We start from the raw sequence: 22,035 nt of genomic DNA, 5'->3' as shown, positions 1-22,035 counted from the left end.
TGAAGGAAGAATTTAAAGATATTTGCAAAAAGTTTAAGAATCTTTCATCTTAGACTACTGAAATATTTATTCCATTATGTGTATATATCCCATTATGTTGTATAATATTTATGTAAAATCACTTAATTACAATAACAAACTTAAATGGCTCAGGAATAGACTTTAGGAGACTTTCCTATTTTGAGCAGAAAAAAGCAACTGAAAGCAAACTAGCTAGTTTAGTCATTATAAAACTGAAAAAAATATGTGAATATATGGCTTTCAGACATCAGAAAGTAGACAAAACAAAGCAAAATTATTCTTCTTGAGAGAAGAAGGACACATACACTAAGTACCACAACTCCCTGGAACTTTGATCACACACCCAGCATGACTAAATCAAGTATATCATAAGCAGAAATGTTGGTTGTTTCACATTTAAAATCCAATGGGTATACAGATGCTGTTTGACTTGCAATGGGGCTACCTCCTGATAAGCCATGATCAGCTGAAAACATTGAGAATGCATTTAACACCTCCAATATACATAGCAATACATAGGACTGGCATCTGCCCTCTTGATTGCATAGCTGACTGGAATCTGAGCTTGCTGCTGCTGCTAAGATTCATGAGAGGTCATTACCTTGGGAACAAGATCAAAATTCAAAACTCAAAGTATGGTTGCTACTGAATACATAATTTCCAAAGCACCACAAAGCCAAAAACTTGTGATTCAGGTTGGTGTCCATCTGTAATTCACTACATGCATATATACAATTATTTTATAAATACAAAAATTAAAATGTATATTTTGAATTTAAAAAGAAAACATTCAGCAAACTAAGATTTAAAAGGGCATCCTCAACCTAGAGAAAAGTATATATACCCAAAAATATCTGATCTGAATGAGTTGATCACATAGAAGTAGAGAATAGACTTGTTATCAGGGACTGAGGAGAGGGAGGAAGGAAAAATGTTGGTAACGAGTACAAAATAACAATTAGAAAGGAAGATTTTCTAATATTCTATTATTGTCAAAAGATGATTGCTAAAATTAACATACATTTCAAGATTGATAGAAATGAAACTTTCAATATTATAGCAAGGAACAAATCATAAATGTTTGAATTGATATATGCTAATTAACAAATTTGATCATTTTATTGTTATAGATATTTTGAAACATCAGTGCAAATCCACCAACATGTACTATTATTATGTATAAATTGCGAATGAAATAAAATAAATGATTGAATATGTTGTATACCTAAACTTAAAAATCAAAAACATAAATCTACTAGAAAATCTAGTGGGAGAAAAATTATCAATCTTGGGTATAATAAAGACAACATATAGGAGCCACTTATAAAATAAAACTAGGTCATTTCACAATCATTAAAAATGTCTACTCAAATATACAATTAAATAAAATAGAAAACCTCAGAACAGAATATATATATAAAACTTCTGTCTGGGGTAAAAAAAAAACTCTTAAAATCTATTTAGTTATAAAACATCAACACACAAAAAAAGAAGTTAATCAAGTCAGAAAGGAATATACATGTGACCAATAAGCACATGAAAGTATCATAAAAATTTTCAGCTTCTAGCAAAATATAAAACTACAGTGCAGCACTTGAATTGCTGAAAATAAGGAGATTAACATCTGAAACTTTGGTGCACAGCAATTGAAATTCTCATATTTTGTAAAACATTACAACTACATTTGAAAAGCAATCTGTTTATGGAAAATACATGTATTTTGTAATCAAAACATTCAACAATAGGTATACATATATGAAAGTGAAAGCATATATCTTTGTGTGCAAATATTTATAGCAGATATAAAAATAGTAATCTAAATTGGAAAAAATAAAATGTTTATCAACAGGAGAATAGATAAGTACCTCATGAAGCAACATTCCTGTAATGAATGATATATTAATAATACATAATAAGTAAAATATATACTGATGCCAGGAATAGCATGAAAGTAAAAACATTATGCTGTTCAATAGCAGGCAACAATACACTCTTGCCCAGTCATAGGTTCTTTTTGCACGCTCTATTTGTCATGTTCTAGAAGTGGGAAAGATGATCATGAAGCAGATCGCACAGCATTAAGCTGGGCAGTGAGTGGCAAGGGGCTCATCCGTAAAGGAGAACATCTCTGAGTTTCTAGAAAATTGTTATTGTTCATCCTTGACAGGGTGTGGCCTCAAAGGAATGGGGATGTGTCTCAGTAGTGGGGAGCTTGCACTGTATGCTCAAGGCCCTGGGAGCAATCCCCAGAACTGCAAAAGAAAAAAAAAAAAGGAGTGTGGTTTCACAGGGGATGTGCATTTATAAAACTCATTGAAATGTAACAAGATGTACAGATATCAATATTGTACATTTAAAAACAAATCACTTAAAAAAGGAATGGAATACTCATACTTTCTTGGAAGATCACTATAATAGTAGTATATAACTGATTTTAGGAATTAAATTTTACACAAAATAGATGATAATCAGAGTTGGCTTAATGAATACATTCTAAGAATGAAGTGCTCCAATAGTGAAATGATTTGCTAGATGTCTGAATAGAAGCTCAAATGATTTATTGTTATATATAATAATTTAGAAAAGTGTATTTCCAACTTTTTCTCTGTATGCTACTTTCCGGTGTTTTCAAAACTGTGATTTTTACCTAATGGTGTGACAAGTGGTGAGCAATGTGCATTTCACATGTCTTTTAGTCAAGTTTATGATGACAAGAGTTTGCATTTATTATGTACTTTGTGCCAGGTACTGGATGAAGATATTTAATTTAATCCTCATTGTAATTGTTTGTTACAGATGAGAAAATAAGCCATATTTTTATTAAATAGCAATCAAATTCCAATTGCTTGTAATGAAATAAACAAAACTAACTGGAGGCAGTCTTTCTCCAAATTCAGGCCTCTTAAACATTGTGCATTGCCGTTCTACTTCTACTGAATAATTTAGGACTCTACTGATAATATAATGGTAACTAACACATATAAGCCAACATGCTTGTTGACCACAGAGATCAAAATGGAGAAGTGTATATGATGAAATCAACAAGAGAAACTATGGTAGTCTACATTTTCTAAAAGATTCTGATTAATACAAAAATATCAGCATAATTTTTGTAACTATTAAATTCTTATAATTTCAAGTTACACAAAAGTTAAGCTTATTTGGAATAATTTCAATGAACATTGGATTGGTATATAGAATGAACATTTTAGACCTCATTTTTTTCTTCATGAAATGAAATATATTATTTAGAGAGCTTTAACTCACATATTTAACACACTAATATCTAGGCCAATCATTTATTGTAGCAACATATTTACTTATGAACACATGTTAAACATTCTTTGGGAAAATATTGTAGAACACTTTCAAGAAGCAACTGACATTTGTGTGCATCAACTATAGGAACTTTATAATTTCATCAAGTGATAATGAATAAACTTTGTTTTTTTCTTTTGAATAAACAAACTTATTCCCAGTATTTGTAGATTATGATACCGAGACTGGCATATTATAGTCGGTAAGCCCTTAAATATATTAACATTTTCAGTGAACATAAAATAGAATGTATTAGATATTTTAGTTTCCTTACCAAACTCCTCTTCTTTATATGGATCCCAAGAAATTTTAATGAACTTGAGCACAAGTGAATATGAAAATATGGGTTTTGATTTTCTTAACCAATGTGTTCATCCCATACTTCTTGTCACAATAACCAATCTAATTATGAATGCATTTAAGGAATTAACTATGATTTCTAAAGCCACCGAGCATGGAGGAGTTCTAAATTGATCTACTAGCAGTAATATTTTCATGGCTATCAGAAGTGGCAAGCTATCTCTCAGTATGTGAATGAGGAGGCATGTACTCCAATTTAAACTGGTGTTCATTTTGTTACTATGTCAGAAGTTAACATGGTACTTGTTACTAATTATTATAAGATGATAGCAGTAAGGGAAAAGACAGCATTAAAGTGGTGCCAAAGGGAAAAAGAGAGACAAACACCTTGTCAAAATAAATCCAAAGTTTATTTACCTATGAATTTTACAGGTAAAGAACCCAAGAAATCTCTTTTAAATCCAAGAAAAATTAAATCATTTTTCTTTGTGCATTTTTGTAACTAAATTTTTAAGGAATTTGGTATCAACCTCCATGATGGTAACAATGCTTGGATTCTGGCATTCCTGTCCTTGTATAATGGATTCTGACATTTAGTAGGGTTGACCATTTTAAAAAGTAAAACATTGTGGAAGTAGCAAAGTATAATTTCTGACATTAGATCATAAACAAGATGTTCACTTCCACATTGCTCACTGTTGGATAAGTCATTCTGAGGCAACTGACAGTATGATATCAACATAATTGATAGCCCTTCCATGAGGTGAAGAATGGAATTCTTCAAATAACACCCAGCACCAACTTGCCAGATGAATGAGGAGGGCATATGGAAATTTAGTTCTTGAGATGCAGTCATATCTTGAAATAACTGCAGGCCCCCCCAAAATTTTATGACAACCTAATGAATTATCCTTGAATCTGAACCACTTACTTATCTGTACTCATATTATTGAGCAACAGAAATTATGTGGAAAGTATTATTTACAAATATTTTAAATTACTATATTTAGAGTACATTTCCCATGGAACTGTGCAAGCAACACATTGATATATCTAGGTACACATGAAATTTTTATAAAACTATTTATTTTCTTACTTTTGATTATTGCTTAAAGCAATACCAGTTTCTTTGTGTTGTTTGCTCAGAAAAAATGTTCCAGTTAGGATCTCTGTGTGTGCTAAGAAATATTATTTATGTGAACACATTTAGGAAAGATAAATGACATGTACGAAATATCATTCTGACAATAACAAAGTTATGTATAGAAGCTATGGCATTTTAAAACTTCCCACTCTCCAGTACAAGTGTTTTTTTTTTTAATTTTCAGATGCACCCACTAAAAAAAAGGTTAAAACCATCTTAGAATATATTCATAAAACCAAAATTTAGTGTCTATCCTCTGAAATTAGCAGTTGGATTAACTTTGAAATTTATGGATTTGAGAGTTTGAATTTGCTTGCATGACATCTGAGAGAAAAAACATAGTTAATGAGTAAAAAAAGATATAAACCAGACTCTAGATTGAGTTATATATAATACATATGAGAAAAATGAAATGGTGAGCAGAAACAACACATTCATATCACTAAAACACAATTGTCGATATTTAGCTTGTGAACTCTAATGACAGCAGACTCTTTCTGACTCATCAAAAAATGAATAAAGTCTCATTTTTATTACTTTGTCTTCTTTGGAAGTACATCTTTCATTCCAGCATAAATTATACAGTTGTATTTTGATAAAATGAGCTGGTGAAACTAATGCTCAGTTATAGTGTAGGGAACAGAAAATTAGGATATTTTTGGTAAAATGAGAAAGCTACAAGCTAGCAATCACTGAGTTGCATAAAGTTGGGGTACTGGTGTGGTTCAGTGGTACAGCACCTGACTAGCAAACTAAAAGTCCTTGTTCTGTCCTCAACAATGAAGTGAAAAGGCAGAGAGGAGAGAAAGAGATACAGAGTCATTGGGCAAGTAAGTTAGGTGGAAACAGAAGCAGCAAAAAATGTCCATGTCTATAAAATTACATTAACCTAGTTGTATGTGCCAATAAATTTACTCAGTATTTGAGATTAATTTGATGCACAAAGATGTTAGACCTAATTCCCAAATGTGAGATAGTCACAATCTAGTAGCAATGAAAAAATGGACAGTGAAATGTGATAAGAATTCACAACACTTAGCACAGGCAAAAATTAAGGTCATAGAAGAAAAAGAGCTATAAAATTTGCCTATGAAGTGGAGAGAGATTTAACAGATATTGTGTCATTTGAAATACTTCTTAAAGCTAAATAATTGTAAAGCAGAACAAAATGAAAAAAGGATAGTGAGAAATGAAAAGATTGTGAATTATTGCAAAAACATGGCTTATTGTAGTGTTTGAGTAAAAAACCTGATGTCCATTTTTCAAAAGAATATCTTGAGAACATATAGAAGCCTGAGTCTTGGTAAGAGAAGTCTTACATTTTCTAAATGGAATTTATTTCTTAGGCAATGAGGATGTGTGTGAGTGTATGTGTGTATGTGTGCCAGCACATAACTGTGCCTTTGGGGTTAGTATTCATTGAAGCTGTGTTATAAATCAAATTGCAATTGGAAACAAAGTTTCTTATCTCCGATTTCACATTAGAATCACACATTGCAGTGGCCCTTAAACTTTATCATGCAAGAGAATCATAAGAAAACCCTGGTAACAACTGAGGCCTTCCTGTCATAACCACAAAATTTCTGATTCATTAAGTCTATTTGGAGCCTGAATTAAGTTTTAAAAGACCAAACTTTGGGAACCACTGGATTGGAATGTAAAATACATAGATCCTCTTCTAGGGCAATTAAATCTCAATATGTTGACATGGAAACTAGGTAAAGTATAACACAAGATATTACAAAAACATAATATTTGGTCTGGGTTAAGGTCCTGAAATTGTGAAAAGTCATTCAAACAATAATGTGAATCACAAAGTATGTGGTAGTGTTATGCTTAATTTTGTAGCAGTCCCATCACATAAATCAGCCCCATGACATCTTAGGAATGCAGAAGCACCCACGACCTGGGGGAAGCAGAGGAACCAGGTTGGCCAGAGGACCAGGAGGTGCAGGAGACCCATGCATGCAAAGAATGGACCTATAGTATTCTACTAAGAACTGTTTCTTAGGTTAAGGCAAAGGCGTTCTAGGGGGCACCTGGTTTCTGGCCCCTGCTGTGCACCTCTCTGCTCAGGCTTTCTCTATCAATAAAGTTTCTTTCCTGCCTATAACCCCAGTGCTCCAACCTCTTAATCTTAAGAATGTTTGAGAGTAAGAGCCTTCTGACATGTCCATGCACCTCCATGACATCTTGGTGACCCACTAAGGGACACTGTTCTCTCCAGGGTGAAAGGTCAGTATTGGCTGTTTCTAACCTGAGACAGTCTGCCTGGGAAAGTGACTGTGAACATCTGCACTCCCTTGGACTCTGAGCCCCGCTGCTGAAGAGAAGCCAAAAGCAGAACTTTCTGGCTGTCCCTTCCCTTCTTTCCTCTATCAATAAAGAGGTTTCTCCTGAAAGCAGAGGGGGAATTTCTTAAGCCTATAGGGCTTCCAGCAGAATCCAGCAAATCCCTCCTTGGAGTGCAACATACCGAGTGTCTCCTAGGATTTAAATGGGACTGCGTTAATGCCACATGGGCGAGTCTGAACCCCTCCAACTGCCAAGCTTTTCTCTCTCTCTCTCATTTCTGCACTGTAACCCAATGGTGCCTTTGCCCCTGACAACACTGGGTGACTTTCTTCAAAGATATATGGGAGGACACCAGACCTACATTTAATAAGGAGATCATAAAGTGCTTTTGCCCTCAGGAACACCCCTGCCCTTTTCCCTCACCCACATTTTCTTGGATGATGAATGCCCCTCTGACTGAATGGCAATTTCCAGGACTTTTATGACACTTCACCAAGCACTGCCCTCCCTTGCACCCATGCTGCCCTATCCTTATCCTTCAGGATTGCCCTAAGGAATGTATTTGCAGTATGATTGTGGCACATACAACTTGGGTCTTCTCTCGCATCTGTCCCCAGAATGCCCAGGAGATTATATCTCCCAAAACACCCTTTTTCCCCCACAATCTTCTCTAGCAGATGCACTCTGCCTCAGGCTCACCTGACACTCCCCTGGTCTTCTGTGCCCTCATGTCCTTCATTCAGCCCTTCTTTGAGCTGGGCACCTTCACTAACTGGGCTTTAAGTTAAAGTTATAAGTTTTGGGGCTTTAAGGCCAACAGAATTACATGTGGTCAAGGCAACACTGGTAGAGTGACTGCAACCCTGAAGGCCTTCTCAGCTTTTCCCTCGGTCTTAGTCACAGATGGCAGAAGGGACAAAATGGAGGGGAGAAAACACTCTCCCCTGAGAAGGATTTACTTTTTACGATGCCAATAAATAAGGATACTCCCTCCATTGTAGACCACATGTTTTTTTTCCAGATTGGAACTTCCTCCTCTTGAGTTATACTGGAAGGACATCAATCCTGACATCCTTCACAAAAAGGCCTTTATTTTCTTTTGCACTCAGGCCTGGGCCCCAATATCCCATTGGAGATCAGGAAAAATGACCCAAAGGCAGAATGCTTAACTACAATACTATCCTCCATTTAGACTTGTTTTGCAAGAGGGAGGTCAAATAGACAGAAATCTCCTATGTACAGCAGTTCTTTCTCCTTAAAGAACATCCCCAATGGGTGAAACAGTGTAAGGAAGGTGCTCCAACACTGACCATGGTTTGTAAAAACACACTTAAAGAAGAGGATACCTTTAAGACACCCCCTGTTGCCCTGTGAAAGTCACTTCCACCCAAGAGAAAGGAGGAGGATGGTCACTCAACCCCACAGATCCCTTGCCTCCTTACTTGGCAGCCATCAGCTGCTATCCCTCCTGGGGAGGATAGGGCAGCCATGCAGAAAGAGTTCATTTACCCTTCAGATTAAGCAACTTTTAAGGATTAATTAAATGGGACTTGATCAGCTTTATCAATAACCCAGACCATTACATTCAAGACTTCATTACTGTTATCCAAACTTTTGAACTGGCTTCAAAAGATGTTATGCTGCTCCTAAGCCAAACCCTCACTTCCCTGGAACAGCAAACAGTCCTTGGTCAGGCTACTCAGGTGGGTAATGACTTATCATATTCAAGTCTTCTGTTAAGCCCACATCCCTAGAAATGGAAGATGAGGACCCTGGAGTTCTGACTGGAACCCAAGCAGTTCCTGGGATGGACCCCGGATGAGACCCCTGAAGTGAGGCTGACAAATGGGCTAGGCACCATTTCATTCAACTCGCCATTGAAGGTTTAAAAAGGGCTAGGGTCAAACCCCTTAATTACTCCCCATTTACTGCTGTCCAACAAGGACCTGATGAATCCCCCATGGCCTTCTTACAGTGTCTTAAAGAGGCATTACAGAACACACCACAGTGGATCCCAAGTCGCAGGTCAGGGAGGTCCTCCTAAGAGACAAATTCCTTAGCTAGTTGGCCCCAGACATTCATAGAAAACTTCAAAAGCTGTTGGCTGAGGGCAAAAAACCATTAGACCAGCTGGTACAGACAGCTACTTCTGTATACATAATTGGGATCTTACTAAAAGGAAAGAAAAAGACAAAACACACCATGACTTAGTAGGAGCTCTTAGAGAGTTCTCCTCCCAAGGGGACCTAATGTCAGGACTTGCCACCATTGTGGATGGGAGGAACACTTCAAATGAGAGTGTCCATGAGGGGGGCAGCCCAGGAGACAGCCCTGTCCCCCTCCAGGACCCTGCCTCTATGTAAGGGCAATTACTGCAAGTCACACTGTCCTTGTCTCCATGCAGAGAAGAGGCCAGATGGCTCCCTTGAATGATGGGTTCAGGGCCTCCTGTCCAGGCTCCCATTCTTGACATCCAAGCTAAGAGCCCCAGGAAGCCCTGACAGTTGAGAAGTACAAAGTCATCTTCCTTTTGGATAGCACAGCCTGCTTCTCTGTTACTCCTTTCTCTCCAGGTCCCAGGTCTACCAAAAAAGTCAGCATTCGGGCACATCAGGCCAGCCCTTAGAATGATATTTTACCCAGCCTTTGGCATGATTTTGGGGGGACCTCCACTCTGTCATCCATTTCTGCTATCCCCATGTTGGGAAAAGACCTCCTGTCCAAACTTAATCTCCAAATATTACACACTCCCCCAAAAGTATTTCTGTATGTCCCTAATTGAAGAACAAGTGGATTTGTCAGTCTGAATGGATGATTACACTTTGAGAAGGTCAAAAATGGCCTCTCTTGTTTGGGTTCACCTACATTATTGCCTCCAGTTCCCTCACCAAAAAGAATACTCCTTAAAACCAGTGGCCTGGAGGGGTCTCTTGCTTATCACAAATAACCTCACACAACAGAGCCTCCTGACCAAGTGCTCCAGTCCCTACAGTTCCCCTATTCTGGCAGTACAAAGGGTCCCAATAAATGGAGATTGTTACAGGACCTCTGACTCATCAATGAGGCTGTAGTGCCCTTACACCTAGTTATCCCTAATCCTTATACTCTCCTGGCTCAGATTCCCCCCTGATGCCCAGTACTGCTGAGTTCTAGATTTAAAGGTTGCCTTCCTCTGGATACCTCTCCACCCTAACAGCCAAACACTCTTTGCTATTGAGGATCCCACTAAACAGAAAGGACAACTAACTTGGATGGTCCTACCCCAGGGGTTTTTGGATAACCCTCACATTTTTGGCCAGATATTGGCATGAGATTTAATGGTCTGGCACTCCCAGGGGTTTACTTTACTCCAATATGTAGATGATCTTCTCCTTTGTGGTCCAACTGAACCCACTATCTCTAGGTCTAGGAAGTTTAAAAGTCCCTATTAAACTTCCTGGCCAGTCAGGGCTATAAGGTCTATAGGAAAAAAGCTCAATTATGTAGACCTAAGGTCAAATACCTTGGGTTGATTCTTGAAAAAAAACTAAGCCCCTAGGCCCAGAGTGACTTCACCCAATTGTAAACTATCCTCTTCCTAAAACCCCTCAACAACTAAGGGCTTTTCTGGGAGTCACTGGATTCTGTTGAATCTGGATTCCAAGCTATGCCAAGATTGCTTGCCCCCTGTATCGCCTTCAGTGAGAGGCTCAACAACACTCTTAATCCCTCTTTGAGTGGTACAAAGAAAGCCAAGATGCCTTTCTTAAGTTCAAGCAGTCTCTTGGCTCGGCCCCAGCCTTAAGCCTACCCACTCAAGATACTTTCCAGCTATATGTTTATGAAAAAGAGGAGCTGGCCCTAGGAGTCATCACACAACTTTGAGGAAAACTACTCAATCTGTGGGGTATCTAACCAAGGAACTAGACAATGTAGCTAAAGAATAGCCAGACTGCTTGCAGGCCATTGCCATTGTTAGCATGCTGATACTGGAGGCTCAAAAACTTGTTTTAGGAAAACTTCTTACTGTTTACACCCCCCATGATCTGGAAGACATCTTAAGCTATAAGGGAGAATTATGCCTGTCTGATAACCAACTACTAGGTACCAAGCCCAGCTCCTGTACTGTCCAGAGGTGACCCTCAAAACCTACCCTAATCTCAACCCTTCTTCCCTCCTCCCTACAGAGGGGGATGTCCTCAGTCACTCCTATGAGGAGATCTTGGCTTAAAATCACACCCCAAGACCTGACCTCCTCGATAATCCTCTACCAGATCTAGATTTTACCCTTTTCACTGATGGGAGCTCCTTGGTTAATAATGGAGAGTGACAGGCTAGAGCAGCAGTAGTCACATCCACTCAGATCTTGTGGGTATAATCCTTGTCCTCAAACATCAGAGCCCAATTAGCTGAACTTATTGCCCTCACCAAAGCCTTGCAGCTCTCCCAGGGCAAAAGAGTCAATATTTATACTGACACCAAATATGCCTTTCTGATCTTACATGACCAATGCAGCCATTTGGAGGCTTACTTCCTCTGGGTCTCCCATCAAATATTCTCAGATGATCCTAAAACTTTCGCATGCTGTCCTCTTGCCCCAACAAGTGGCAGTTATCCACTGTCCAGGACACCAAAAGAATGATGAACCCATAGCTCAGGGCAATAAAAAGGTAGATGCAGCCACAAAAGAGGCAGCTCAATGACCCTACATCCAGGATCCTCTTTTGTAGGAACAATCTTTTCTTCTGCCCAAGAGACCTCATTATCTCCCCTCTGAGGACCAAATGTCTTCTTCATCTCAGGGCTACCGCCTGGACCACCAAGGATGGTGGGTCTCCCCTGAAGATGAGCTTCTCCTACCCCAGAGCCTACAGTGGAAGGTCCTCAAAATTTTAAAACAAACCTACCACTTGGGAGTAGAAAATACCCTTTCCTTGCTCAAATGCATGTTTGAAGGTGTAAAAATTAGGGAGACCCTACAAGACATAATTAGGGAATGCAAGATCTGTCAGCATAATAATCCTTACAATCAACATCTCTCCTTTGTCAGGACTCAAAAGCAAGGCTCTGATCCGGGAGAGGACTGGCAAATTGATTTCACCCACATGCCAGGGAGTCCTCACTCCTGTTTTCTTCTAGTGCTAGTGAACACTTTTATGAGTAAGTTGAGGCTTTTTTTGATTCACAGAAAAGACCCAGGAAGTGGTCAAGTTTCCAATTGAGGAAATTATTCCCAGATTCGGTATCCCTCAAAGTCTCCAGAGAGACAATGGCCCAGCATTCTGAGCCAAAGTGACTCAGGGGGTATCCAAGGCCATAGGCATAAGGGCATAAAAGATCACCTCCACTGTGCCTGGAGGACTGAGTCCTTGGGGAAAGTACAATGGGCCAATGTATTACTCAAGCACCACCTAGCCAAATTGGCCCAGGATACACATACTCTCTGACCCAAATTTCTCCCTTGGCTCTCCTCTGCCACAGAAACACCCTGGGCAAGCTATGTATCACCCCTCTTGAGTCTCTTTATGGCTGTGCATTTCTCACTAATGACCTCATTCTGAATGGTGAAACAGCCAGACTTACTTCCCATATCACCCTGCCAGCTAAGTTCCAACAAATCCTAACTGAGTTACACCAAGGCATCTCTCATGCTCCCCCCCACCGCTTCTCCTCCACCCTTCTGTCCTGGTGATTTGGTGCTGGTTAAAATTCCTCATGTATCCAAAGACCCTTTGGGACCCTATGGGAGGGGCCATACCCTGTGCTTCTTTCCACCCCAACAGGAATCCGAGTGGCTGGACTGGAAGCTTGGATCCACATCTCCAGGGTCAAATGCTGGAACCCCTCAAAAGAGTCTTCTCCTCAAGACTCATGAAGTGCAGTACTCCTGCAAGACTCTAGAGGACATCCGACTGGTCTTCAAGAAGGCCCCTCAAGATAAATGACCTTGTCTGTCTTCTCCTCTGGGCCTCACATTCTTGGGATGGGTAACCATGAGGCTCATCACGACTCTCCTCTAAACACTTGAACTCTTACTTTTCAGTGTGGCCCTCATCCAGCCTCCCCCATGTAGTGAATGTTTTAAAACTGCCTACATTGGGGGCTCTAGACATTCTTACTTTACATAATACAACCATCAACAGAGTGGATATTACTTGGGCAAATATACCCCTCAGGTTTTCATACACTCTGGTAAGCAGTACTGGAAGTTCTGGAGTTTGGGAAACAAAGCAGATGATATTTGCAATGGGAGATTAAAAGAATGGGTCTGTTGGACTTATCCGGGACACTGGGGAGTGTCAGATGGTGGAAGAGCCCAGGTTTTAACCCAAAAACAGATTGTTAAGGAGACAATAAAACCAATGGCAACTCAAGGCTCCAGTTTATATGATGAACTCAGGGACAATATAGAGAGAAGTTTAGAGCTTCTGGCAATAGGAAAGAATCTCTACATTGACTTGACAGAGAAAATTACCAGAAAACTTAATGTCTCGAATTATTGCATATGCAGAGGTGTCCTCATGAGTGACAAGTGGCCTTGGAAATGGTCTAGTTTAGATGCTTACTAACTTCTATTATGGAACCACTCTACAACTACCAAGGAGTGTGACCATCTCCAATCCTGGATTCTCACATCAGAAGTGATCAGGGAAAAATGTCTCAAAAGAACTGGGCCCACATATGATAAATGGATGGGAGAGACCGCTTGTAAACAGGTACTCTCTTACAATGGGACAAATCGAACTTGGCAGCATAAAAAGCCTACCTGATACTGGGCATCATCTCCACTCAATAATGGCTCCCAATGGTACAAATCTCTAACCGACCACAGTCCCTTAAATTGTTCTACCACCAATGAGACAAATCCATTTCAAGGTATCGCTGAGATTGGCAAATATTGGGATAACCTCACCAACACTGCTACAGGGTGGTGGAAAATGCCAAATGGGATATTCTGGATAGGTGGAAAATGGGTCTACTCCAGACTCCCTTCTACTTGGACAGGAAGTTGTACAACAGGGATTGTCCAGCTGGGTTTTTCCTTTTGCCCAACTCCCAAGGAGAACAACTGGGAGTCCCTCTCTTTGAAACCTTGGGGACCAGAACAAGGAAAAGTCTCAGTGAAGGGGAAAATCAGAGGTGGGGAGAAGATGAATACCCTCCCCAGAAGATCTTTGAGACCTATGGACCAGCCACCTGGGTACAAGATGGGAGTTGGGGTTACCAACTCCTATTTACATACTCAATCAAATCGTTAGGTTACAAGTGGTAGTAGAAATTATCACCAATCAGACTGCTTCTGCCTTAGAACTACTGGAAAGACAACAGACCCAAATGCATGCTGCTATATGTCAAAACCACTTGGCCTTAGACTATCTTCTAGCTGAAGAAGGAGGTGTATGTGGCAAATTCAACCATTCAGACTGTTGCCTTCAAATTCATGGTAAAGAAAAAGCGGTAACAAACATTGCTACAAACATCAGAAAAATTGCCCATTTCCCCATACAAACTTGGGATGGGTGAACACATAATGATTTACTTGGCAGCTGGTTCCATGGGTTTTCCCTGTCATGGGACCCATTACTGTTATCAGAACTGTCCTGTGCTTCACTCCATGCCTCTTTAACCTTCTGATGCATTTCATTTTTTATCACCTAGACTCCATCAAACTCCAAATGTTACTCCACACCCACTCTTACTACCATGGACCTTTGGACATCCTTTCAGGTTTGGACCATTGACTCCCACTGGGGCTCCTCTTCGCCCCATCTCAGCAGAGAGTAAAGACTGGATCTCAATGTCCCATCTTCCTAATGGTAGTTAGGGGGTCCAACCCATAGGGAGGATTTGTAGCAGTCCAATAACATAAATCAGCCCCATGACTTCTTAGGAATGTGGAAACCTCTGCATCCTGGAGGAAGTGGAGGAACCATCCAGCTTGGCCAGAGGACCAGGATGTGTAGGAGACTTGAGCGTGCCAAGAATGGACCTATGGGATTCCACTAACTGTTCTTCAGGTTAAAGCAAAACTCTTACATAAACATGCATATGTATATATAACACCTACTCCAGCTCTCAGGGGCACCCGGTTTCTGGACCCCACTGTGTGCCTCTTTGCTCAGTCTTTTTCTATCAATAAAGTTAATCTTAAGAGTGTTTGAGAGAAAGAACGCTCTGACACATCCATGTACCCAATGATAATTTTATGTGTCAACTTGCCTGAGAATGTAGGGTACCCAGACATTTGATCCTACATTATTTTGGGATTTCTATAAGAATACTCTTAGGTAAGATTAACATTGAAATTGCTGGTTGAGTAAGCAGATTACCCTCCATATTGAATGTAAGCATCATTCAGACCGTAGAAGGACTGAATGAACCAGATACTTAGAAATAAGAGACAAATCTTCTGCCTGGGGGTATTCAACCTTAGCTCCTTCTGATTGTACAGCAGCTTGCCAACCTTCACAGTCAAACTGGGACACTGACTCTACAGATTTAGGACTTGTTTGCTTCTGCTAGTGCAACTTTCTGCTTAGTTTGTCTTCTTCATTTAAACTCCTTAAGTCAAACTAATGACTTCAATATCTTTAATGCCTAAAATATCATACTCTAGAATGTATTGTTTACTAATTCAGAATGTGTTAATTTATGCATGTATTAGTAAGGAGATTTAAAAATATACCAAACTAAAGTGCTAGAATGTTAGCTAAGGAAACAGAAACTTCAAAAGAAAAAAAAAAAACATTTACCCAAATGTCACAAAGAAAACAGGAGAATATAAGAAATTAAAAGTATTGATTGTATGTGCCATTAGGCAGTCACTATGACTATATTGTTAGGGACTGAAAATAAGACGGGATTAAAATATACATTGTACTAAGAAATTCATACAAGAGAATATGAGTCATAGCATGCAAGTTTGAAGGAACGTTCATCATTCAGTGAATGCTCGAATTTTGCAAAGTATTGTAAAGTTCACAACAGGCAGAATTGTAAAGATGGCAGCACAGATTCCTGCACCTTGATTATTTAATTGAACACTAATCTAGGTTGTAATGAAAGGATATTGCAGATGTAATTAAAGTCCCAGGACAGTCAAGTGATTTAAAAATAAGTGAATTATTTGGATGAGCCTGATGCAATCAAGTAAATTCTTTAAAAGACAGCTTTTCCCTGTTGGCAGCAAAAAGAACATCAAAGAGATTCAAAGCATCAGAATGACTCATGATCATTGAAGGTGAGGGCCACTTGAGAAGGAATGCAGGCATCCTCCAGGAAGAAAGTGCTGCCTTAACTGGTATCCAGCAAGAAAATGGGAACTCATACCTACATCCTCAGGGAAGTGGAGTCTGCCAATTGGTAGAATGAATTTGAACTCAGATTTTCTCCCCAGAGATACCAGCCCAGCTGACATATGACTTCTGCATTGTGAAATCTTAAGTAGAGAAGCCAGCTGAACCTACTGTACTTCTAATCTACAGAAATCCTGTAGTTATCTGTTACACAATACAAGAGAAATGTAAGTTACTAAATAGCTCTGCTATGGGATACATAAAAGAGGACACTGTTACCTGCAGTGAATTGTTTCATATAAAGTACTGTTCCTCAAGAACTGTGATAGACATAGTATACTTTCTAGTTCCCTAAACACAGACAATTGATTGAATTTATATGATTCTTAGTGTCCTCTTTACAATCATGAAAATAAACTTACAGCACAATATGAATAAATTGACCTCACAAAAAAAAGTAAATCAAACTCAGTCAACTAAAGTAAGTAATGCTTGAGCTAGAAGAGCATCAGCTTCAGTATAATGCCATATTGGAATGTACACAAATCTAGCAACTGTAGTACTTAGAGCCACATCTTGTTTGAGTCTTGGTTTTCTCGTTTACAGATTGGAAATATCTGTTATCTCTATGTCATAGCAACTTTTGTTTGGCTTGTTTGTTAAAGTGTACCCTATAAGTACAAGATAGTAGCTGTGTTTAGCAATAGCAATAAAGTATATCATAGCTCAGTCACCTGCAACCTGTCTTTACTATTCACCATCAATCACTCTCAACAAGGTCCACAGAATTAAAGGAAGAAGTCAGAATCAAATTCATAATTTTTTGTGCCTGTGCCCTTCCTGAATACTCATATATTGTGCAGTTGTGACACACTAAATTGTCACACTATATCCTTGAAAACACAAGGACTGTTCACTTAGAAGAAGGCACCATTGTTTAAATTTGTTATTATTATTATTATTATTATTATTGCCATCATTACATGGGGGTGCTTTGCTCTTAAACTCTTAAACCCTGGTATATTCTCTCATTGCCAAGAGAGGGAAATTTTCTCTTATTTGCACAAATCATTAGGTAGTACACAAAAGTGTGCTTAATTATTATGTATTTTAAAAACTCCACAGAATAACTGGCTCTTCAAAAATTGTTATATCAAGGTTTTAAAATATATTATTTGAAAAAAAAGTGGCAGATACATTTCTAAAATGGAAATTACTTTGATAATGTGGTTGATGTTGAAGTTAAGGCTTCCAAAAATGTAAGCGCTCCCATCAATATTAACAGACACACAAGCTAAGCAATCAGTGCATGAGGATGCACTTTTTTAAAAGCAATTTCCCAACATGATTATAAAATCTTAACTAGTGCTTACTATTTCTATACACCTGTTTATGATTAGGATTAAATTCTATTTCAGTAATGCTCATTGAGAGAGTCTCCAAGGCTTTCTTATTACCACTTATAAAATTCAGGAAATTACAATTCACTATAGTGTTTTACTTAGTAGATATGTATTAACTCAATTCCCACAGATGCACTAGCAAATAGAAAAAAAACTCATAAATATATAATTAGGGTATTACTTTAGTGAAAGCAGATATTTCCTTTGGTAATGATTGGAACTAAAGTGGTTTTCATGATGTCCATGAACTCATGTATATTTATAAATTAGTTTTACTTGATGTAAATATTATTTAAGCTTAGGTTGTGAATGAGAATTAAAGTTTGGCTTCTTATCTAAATACTGATGGAATTGATCCTCCTGAAAGGACCACTTATTTTAATAGATGTCAATATCATTATTTAGCAGCTATTTAAATGTGCTTGGATGACTAAAGATACTCAATTGCATACCTACTCTGATCATTTCCAAAATGAGTACTACCTAAATGATTGTAAAGGAACACACCCACTTAAAAGTAATTGGTAAAAGCTTGTTTTCAACATTATGTTGAAAAAAAATATAACTTAAATGGTAGCCACTTGAGATGAGGTTCAAAAAATCATGAAAAGTTCAGGTAGAATGAAAAAGATCACAGTGGCCTAATTGTTGATTTATAACAAAGGGCAAAAAACAGTGCATAAATTGTATAAAATAAAATGAGATAGCACTTCTCACCCGTAAGAATGGATGTAATAAAAATGTCGGATGAGAAAAAATGTGAGTGACAATACAGAAAATTTAGTATCCCAGCAAGGTATTAAAAAATAGTTGGTCCTCTCTGGGAAAAAGGCTGTCAATTCATTGAATGCTTAAACATAGAGTTACCACAGGATCCAGCAATTCCAGTGCTAAACTCAAGAGAAATGAAATGAAAACAAGTGCATGTAAAGCCTTCCATGTTAATGCTCGTAGCAATCTTATTCATATCAATTAAAAACTAGGAACAACACAAAGGTCTACTGTTTGCAAATAAAGTGGTATATCCAAACAAGGAAAGTATTTTTGATAATTAAAAGAAGTAGAGCATTACTGACACTTTCTACAGTATGGATGAACCTTGAAAATATTATGCCAGGTGAAATATATCAGTCACAAATTATCACATATTATAAAATTCTTTCATGAGAAATACCACCAACAGAAAAAATCTATAGATACAGGAAGCAGATAAATGGTTTCCTAGATTGGAAAGCATTGGGGAATGGAGGGTATAAGGTCATAAATGTTTCAACATTGGTTGTGCTGTTGGAAATATAACTTTGTGAATAGACTAGGAGCCACTGAAGTATGTACTTCACAGGGATGAATTGTGTACTATGTAAATTACATCTAAGTGAATGTACTAAAACGATTTTAATGTCCTATATCTTCTAGAGAAATGGAAAAAATGTAATTTCCTTATACATCACATTAGTTTCGACTAAGAAACATTTCTAGTATCTCATATATCTATGGCTCTGTCATGAATCTGTTGAAACACCTCTTAAAGATGTGTATAATTTTTTATTCAATTATAAGCGGGATAATTGTACCTTTGTTTACTTCTAAATATGTGTAGACTAAACTGTCATCCCAGTAGATCCCTTTTTCAAGAGTTTTACTTTAATATCATTTTAACACAACAACATCCACCCTTTTTGAAATGCTAAATACTTATTGGGACTGTTTTTCTCCTATGGTTGTTCAGGAATATGCTGTGTCCTGGGTGGAAGATGCAGTAAGACTCATCCTTGGCCTTATATGTTTTCTTTTGAAGAGATCTTAGATTAGCTGTCGAAATTTGGGATTTCCCTTTACTAAAAATTTGTAAATGCTAATAGAAGCTGAAGTAAGATTATTATACTTTGGATAAATTTATCCAAGGGCAGCAAGAGATTTTCACTTATGTTTTCCTAAATTGCCATATTTGAAGTAACCCTTATTCTATTGCCTTCATGGCATAAGTAAAGCATAATCACAAAAGAGAAAAATCTCACAATTAGGAGAAGATTCAAATACCCTTGATTCAATGGTGAACATTAATAATTCTGACTCCGTCTCTACCACTCTGGTGGGATTAAAGTGAAGGAAAATGTTCATTGTCTGTATCCAATGATAAGTGAACATATGTGGCACAGTCTGTGCATTCTGCTGGATTCTGATGGCATGAGCAAAAATGGTGAGAGCCCTGTTGTAAAAGAAATCTCTGAAAAGACATCATGTACAAGTGACATCTTTTATAATGATACATAAATAAAGAAACTTACCATTTTCTGAAGCAGAAACTGTGATATTATACCAAGGAGTTTCTTCTCTGTCAAGAACCTTTGTAGTCTTAATGGTTCCAGTATTGGCATCAATGTTGAAAAATCTCTCATCGTCAGAATTGTAGTTGATGAAATACCTAGAAGAAAAAAAAGTAAATCTTCTTTATATATGATGTTATAATGAGGGCAATATAACTAGACAAAGGGAAGTCTTTAATTGAATATATTAACATTTTTAACTATATTTTTAATTTCTATATTTTACTCTTTCTTAAATATCTTTTACTCATATGTGCATACAATGTTTGGGTCATTTCTCCCCCCTTCCCCCCACTCTCTCCTTTTCCCTCTGCCTCCTCACTTATATTTTACTCTTAAGATCATTACTAACTCAAAAAAAAATGCTACCAAATCTATGAATAAAAGTAGAGAATAGACATACAGTAATTAATAAGAGAGAGATAAGAAAACTAATTTTGGAAAGTCTATATCGTCTTACAAGAAAAAATTTGGTACTGAAATTTCTCATTGCTATATGTGCAAAAACATTTTTGGATCTTAGATATCAGAGGTAAATTTGTTTTGGAGTTCATTGTAGCTGACATTTGAAGATAAATGTAAAATTTAAAAATATTTATGGAGTCTTTGCTCCCATTTCCTGTGTGGAGAACAGGAAATGTTTCTCTTTTTTTATCCTCCCACCTTGTCTATACTTTATTCTGTGTACTAAAATAAATACTTGCTAAAATTCTAAAAAGAATTAAATATTTATACTTATTGCCTTCATGTCTTTATCATTTTATTTGACTAAATCCTCTCTGCCAAAGTAACATTTTGCCTAAACCTGAATGATAACAACTGGAGAACACCATCTTAAGTGAAGTTAGTCAGGCTCAGAAGGCCAAAAATCCCATGCTGTCCCCCTTATAAGGATATAGTCCTTAAACAAATGCAGTGATATTATTGGACATGGGTCACACACTAATGGGAGAATGTGCACAAGAGAGATAGGGAAAGGGAAGGAAACCAAATACTTGATTATGATTGAAGTACTCCTTGTAGAGGAGCAAATATAGTATTCTCAAACTGGCAGAGGCCACTATGGGAAGAGGACCAGGAAGTAGTGAAGAGGTCTGGTAGAGATGAACTAATGTGGGTTGCAATACACATGTCCATAGAAGCAATGCTAGGAATCTTTCTGTATAGTTATCTTTATCTCAAAGTTGCAAAAATGCTATGTTTTTGTTATTATCTCTTATGTTTTCTCTTCAAACAAGTTCTGCCAGGAAGCAGGGGGAGAGACAGGAGGTGGCCTGAACAATGATTACACATATGAATAAGTGTAAAAATGCTAAAATTTTAGAGAAAAAAGAGAAAAACAAATGTAAAAAATATTAACTAACTATGTGAACAGTGTTAGGGGAGGAATATTTTAAAAAAAGAAACCCAAGTAAAAAGCTCAAATTAAGTAAGAGGCTTCGATTTATTGAAAAAGCCAATGGACATCAATATAGCTATACATACTAAATGAGGAGAATGTCTAAAATGTTTGGACAAGCAAGTCTTGTAGCACATGGTAAAGAGTACTTGCTCATGTATACAATCAATAGTAAGAATTTTGGGCGGGAGGGGGTGTTCAATACTGTCAGTACCTTGCATTTGCTACAAAACAACTTCTCTAAAAATACACAACAGTAAAAAGTGACATGTGTCACATAGGAACCACGTTGGACAGTATTTTCTAATAGAGGAAATAGGAAGCATTGTATTTATTAGAAGGATAATTTTTTGATGCTGTCAAATTTTTTATTTCAGTATTTAGGGATATTCTGCAAATGGTAAAAACTTTAACATTTACAGTGACATTTAGCTAGTATAAAACTAAGAAAACATTTTCCTAGTGAAATAGGTCATAAATTGAAATTAATGCTAAAATCTGTGGAGTGGAGTTTTGAGATTTTTTTAATTCTAATTCATAGTTATCAAAAATA

The 22,035-nt window shown here is 37.6% G+C and overlaps 1 protein-coding gene across 5 annotated transcripts in view; it reads right to left on the bottom strand.

Moving 5' to 3' along the window:
* The window catches only part of Cdh18 (cadherin 18), a 467,108-nt gene that overhangs the window by 51,827 nt on the left and 393,246 nt on the right, over positions 1–22,035 (bottom strand). For all 5 annotated transcript variants that reach the window (XM_074077698.1, XM_074077700.1, XM_074077701.1 and 2 more), the window contains one exon: positions 20,045–20,181. In XM_074077698.1, coding sequence (XP_073933799.1) covers positions 20,045–20,181 — 137 coding nt within the window. The remainder of the gene's footprint in view (positions 1–20,044; positions 20,182–22,035) is intronic.

The sequence above is a fragment of the Castor canadensis genome, chromosome 6, assembly GCF_047511655.1.
Source record: "Castor canadensis chromosome 6, mCasCan1.hap1v2, whole genome shotgun sequence".
NCBI classification, from domain to species: Eukaryota; Metazoa; Chordata; class Mammalia; order Rodentia; family Castoridae; genus Castor; species Castor canadensis.
The sequence above is the reverse complement of the archived record's forward strand: the minus strand, read 5'-3'. Positions and strand labels throughout refer to the sequence as shown.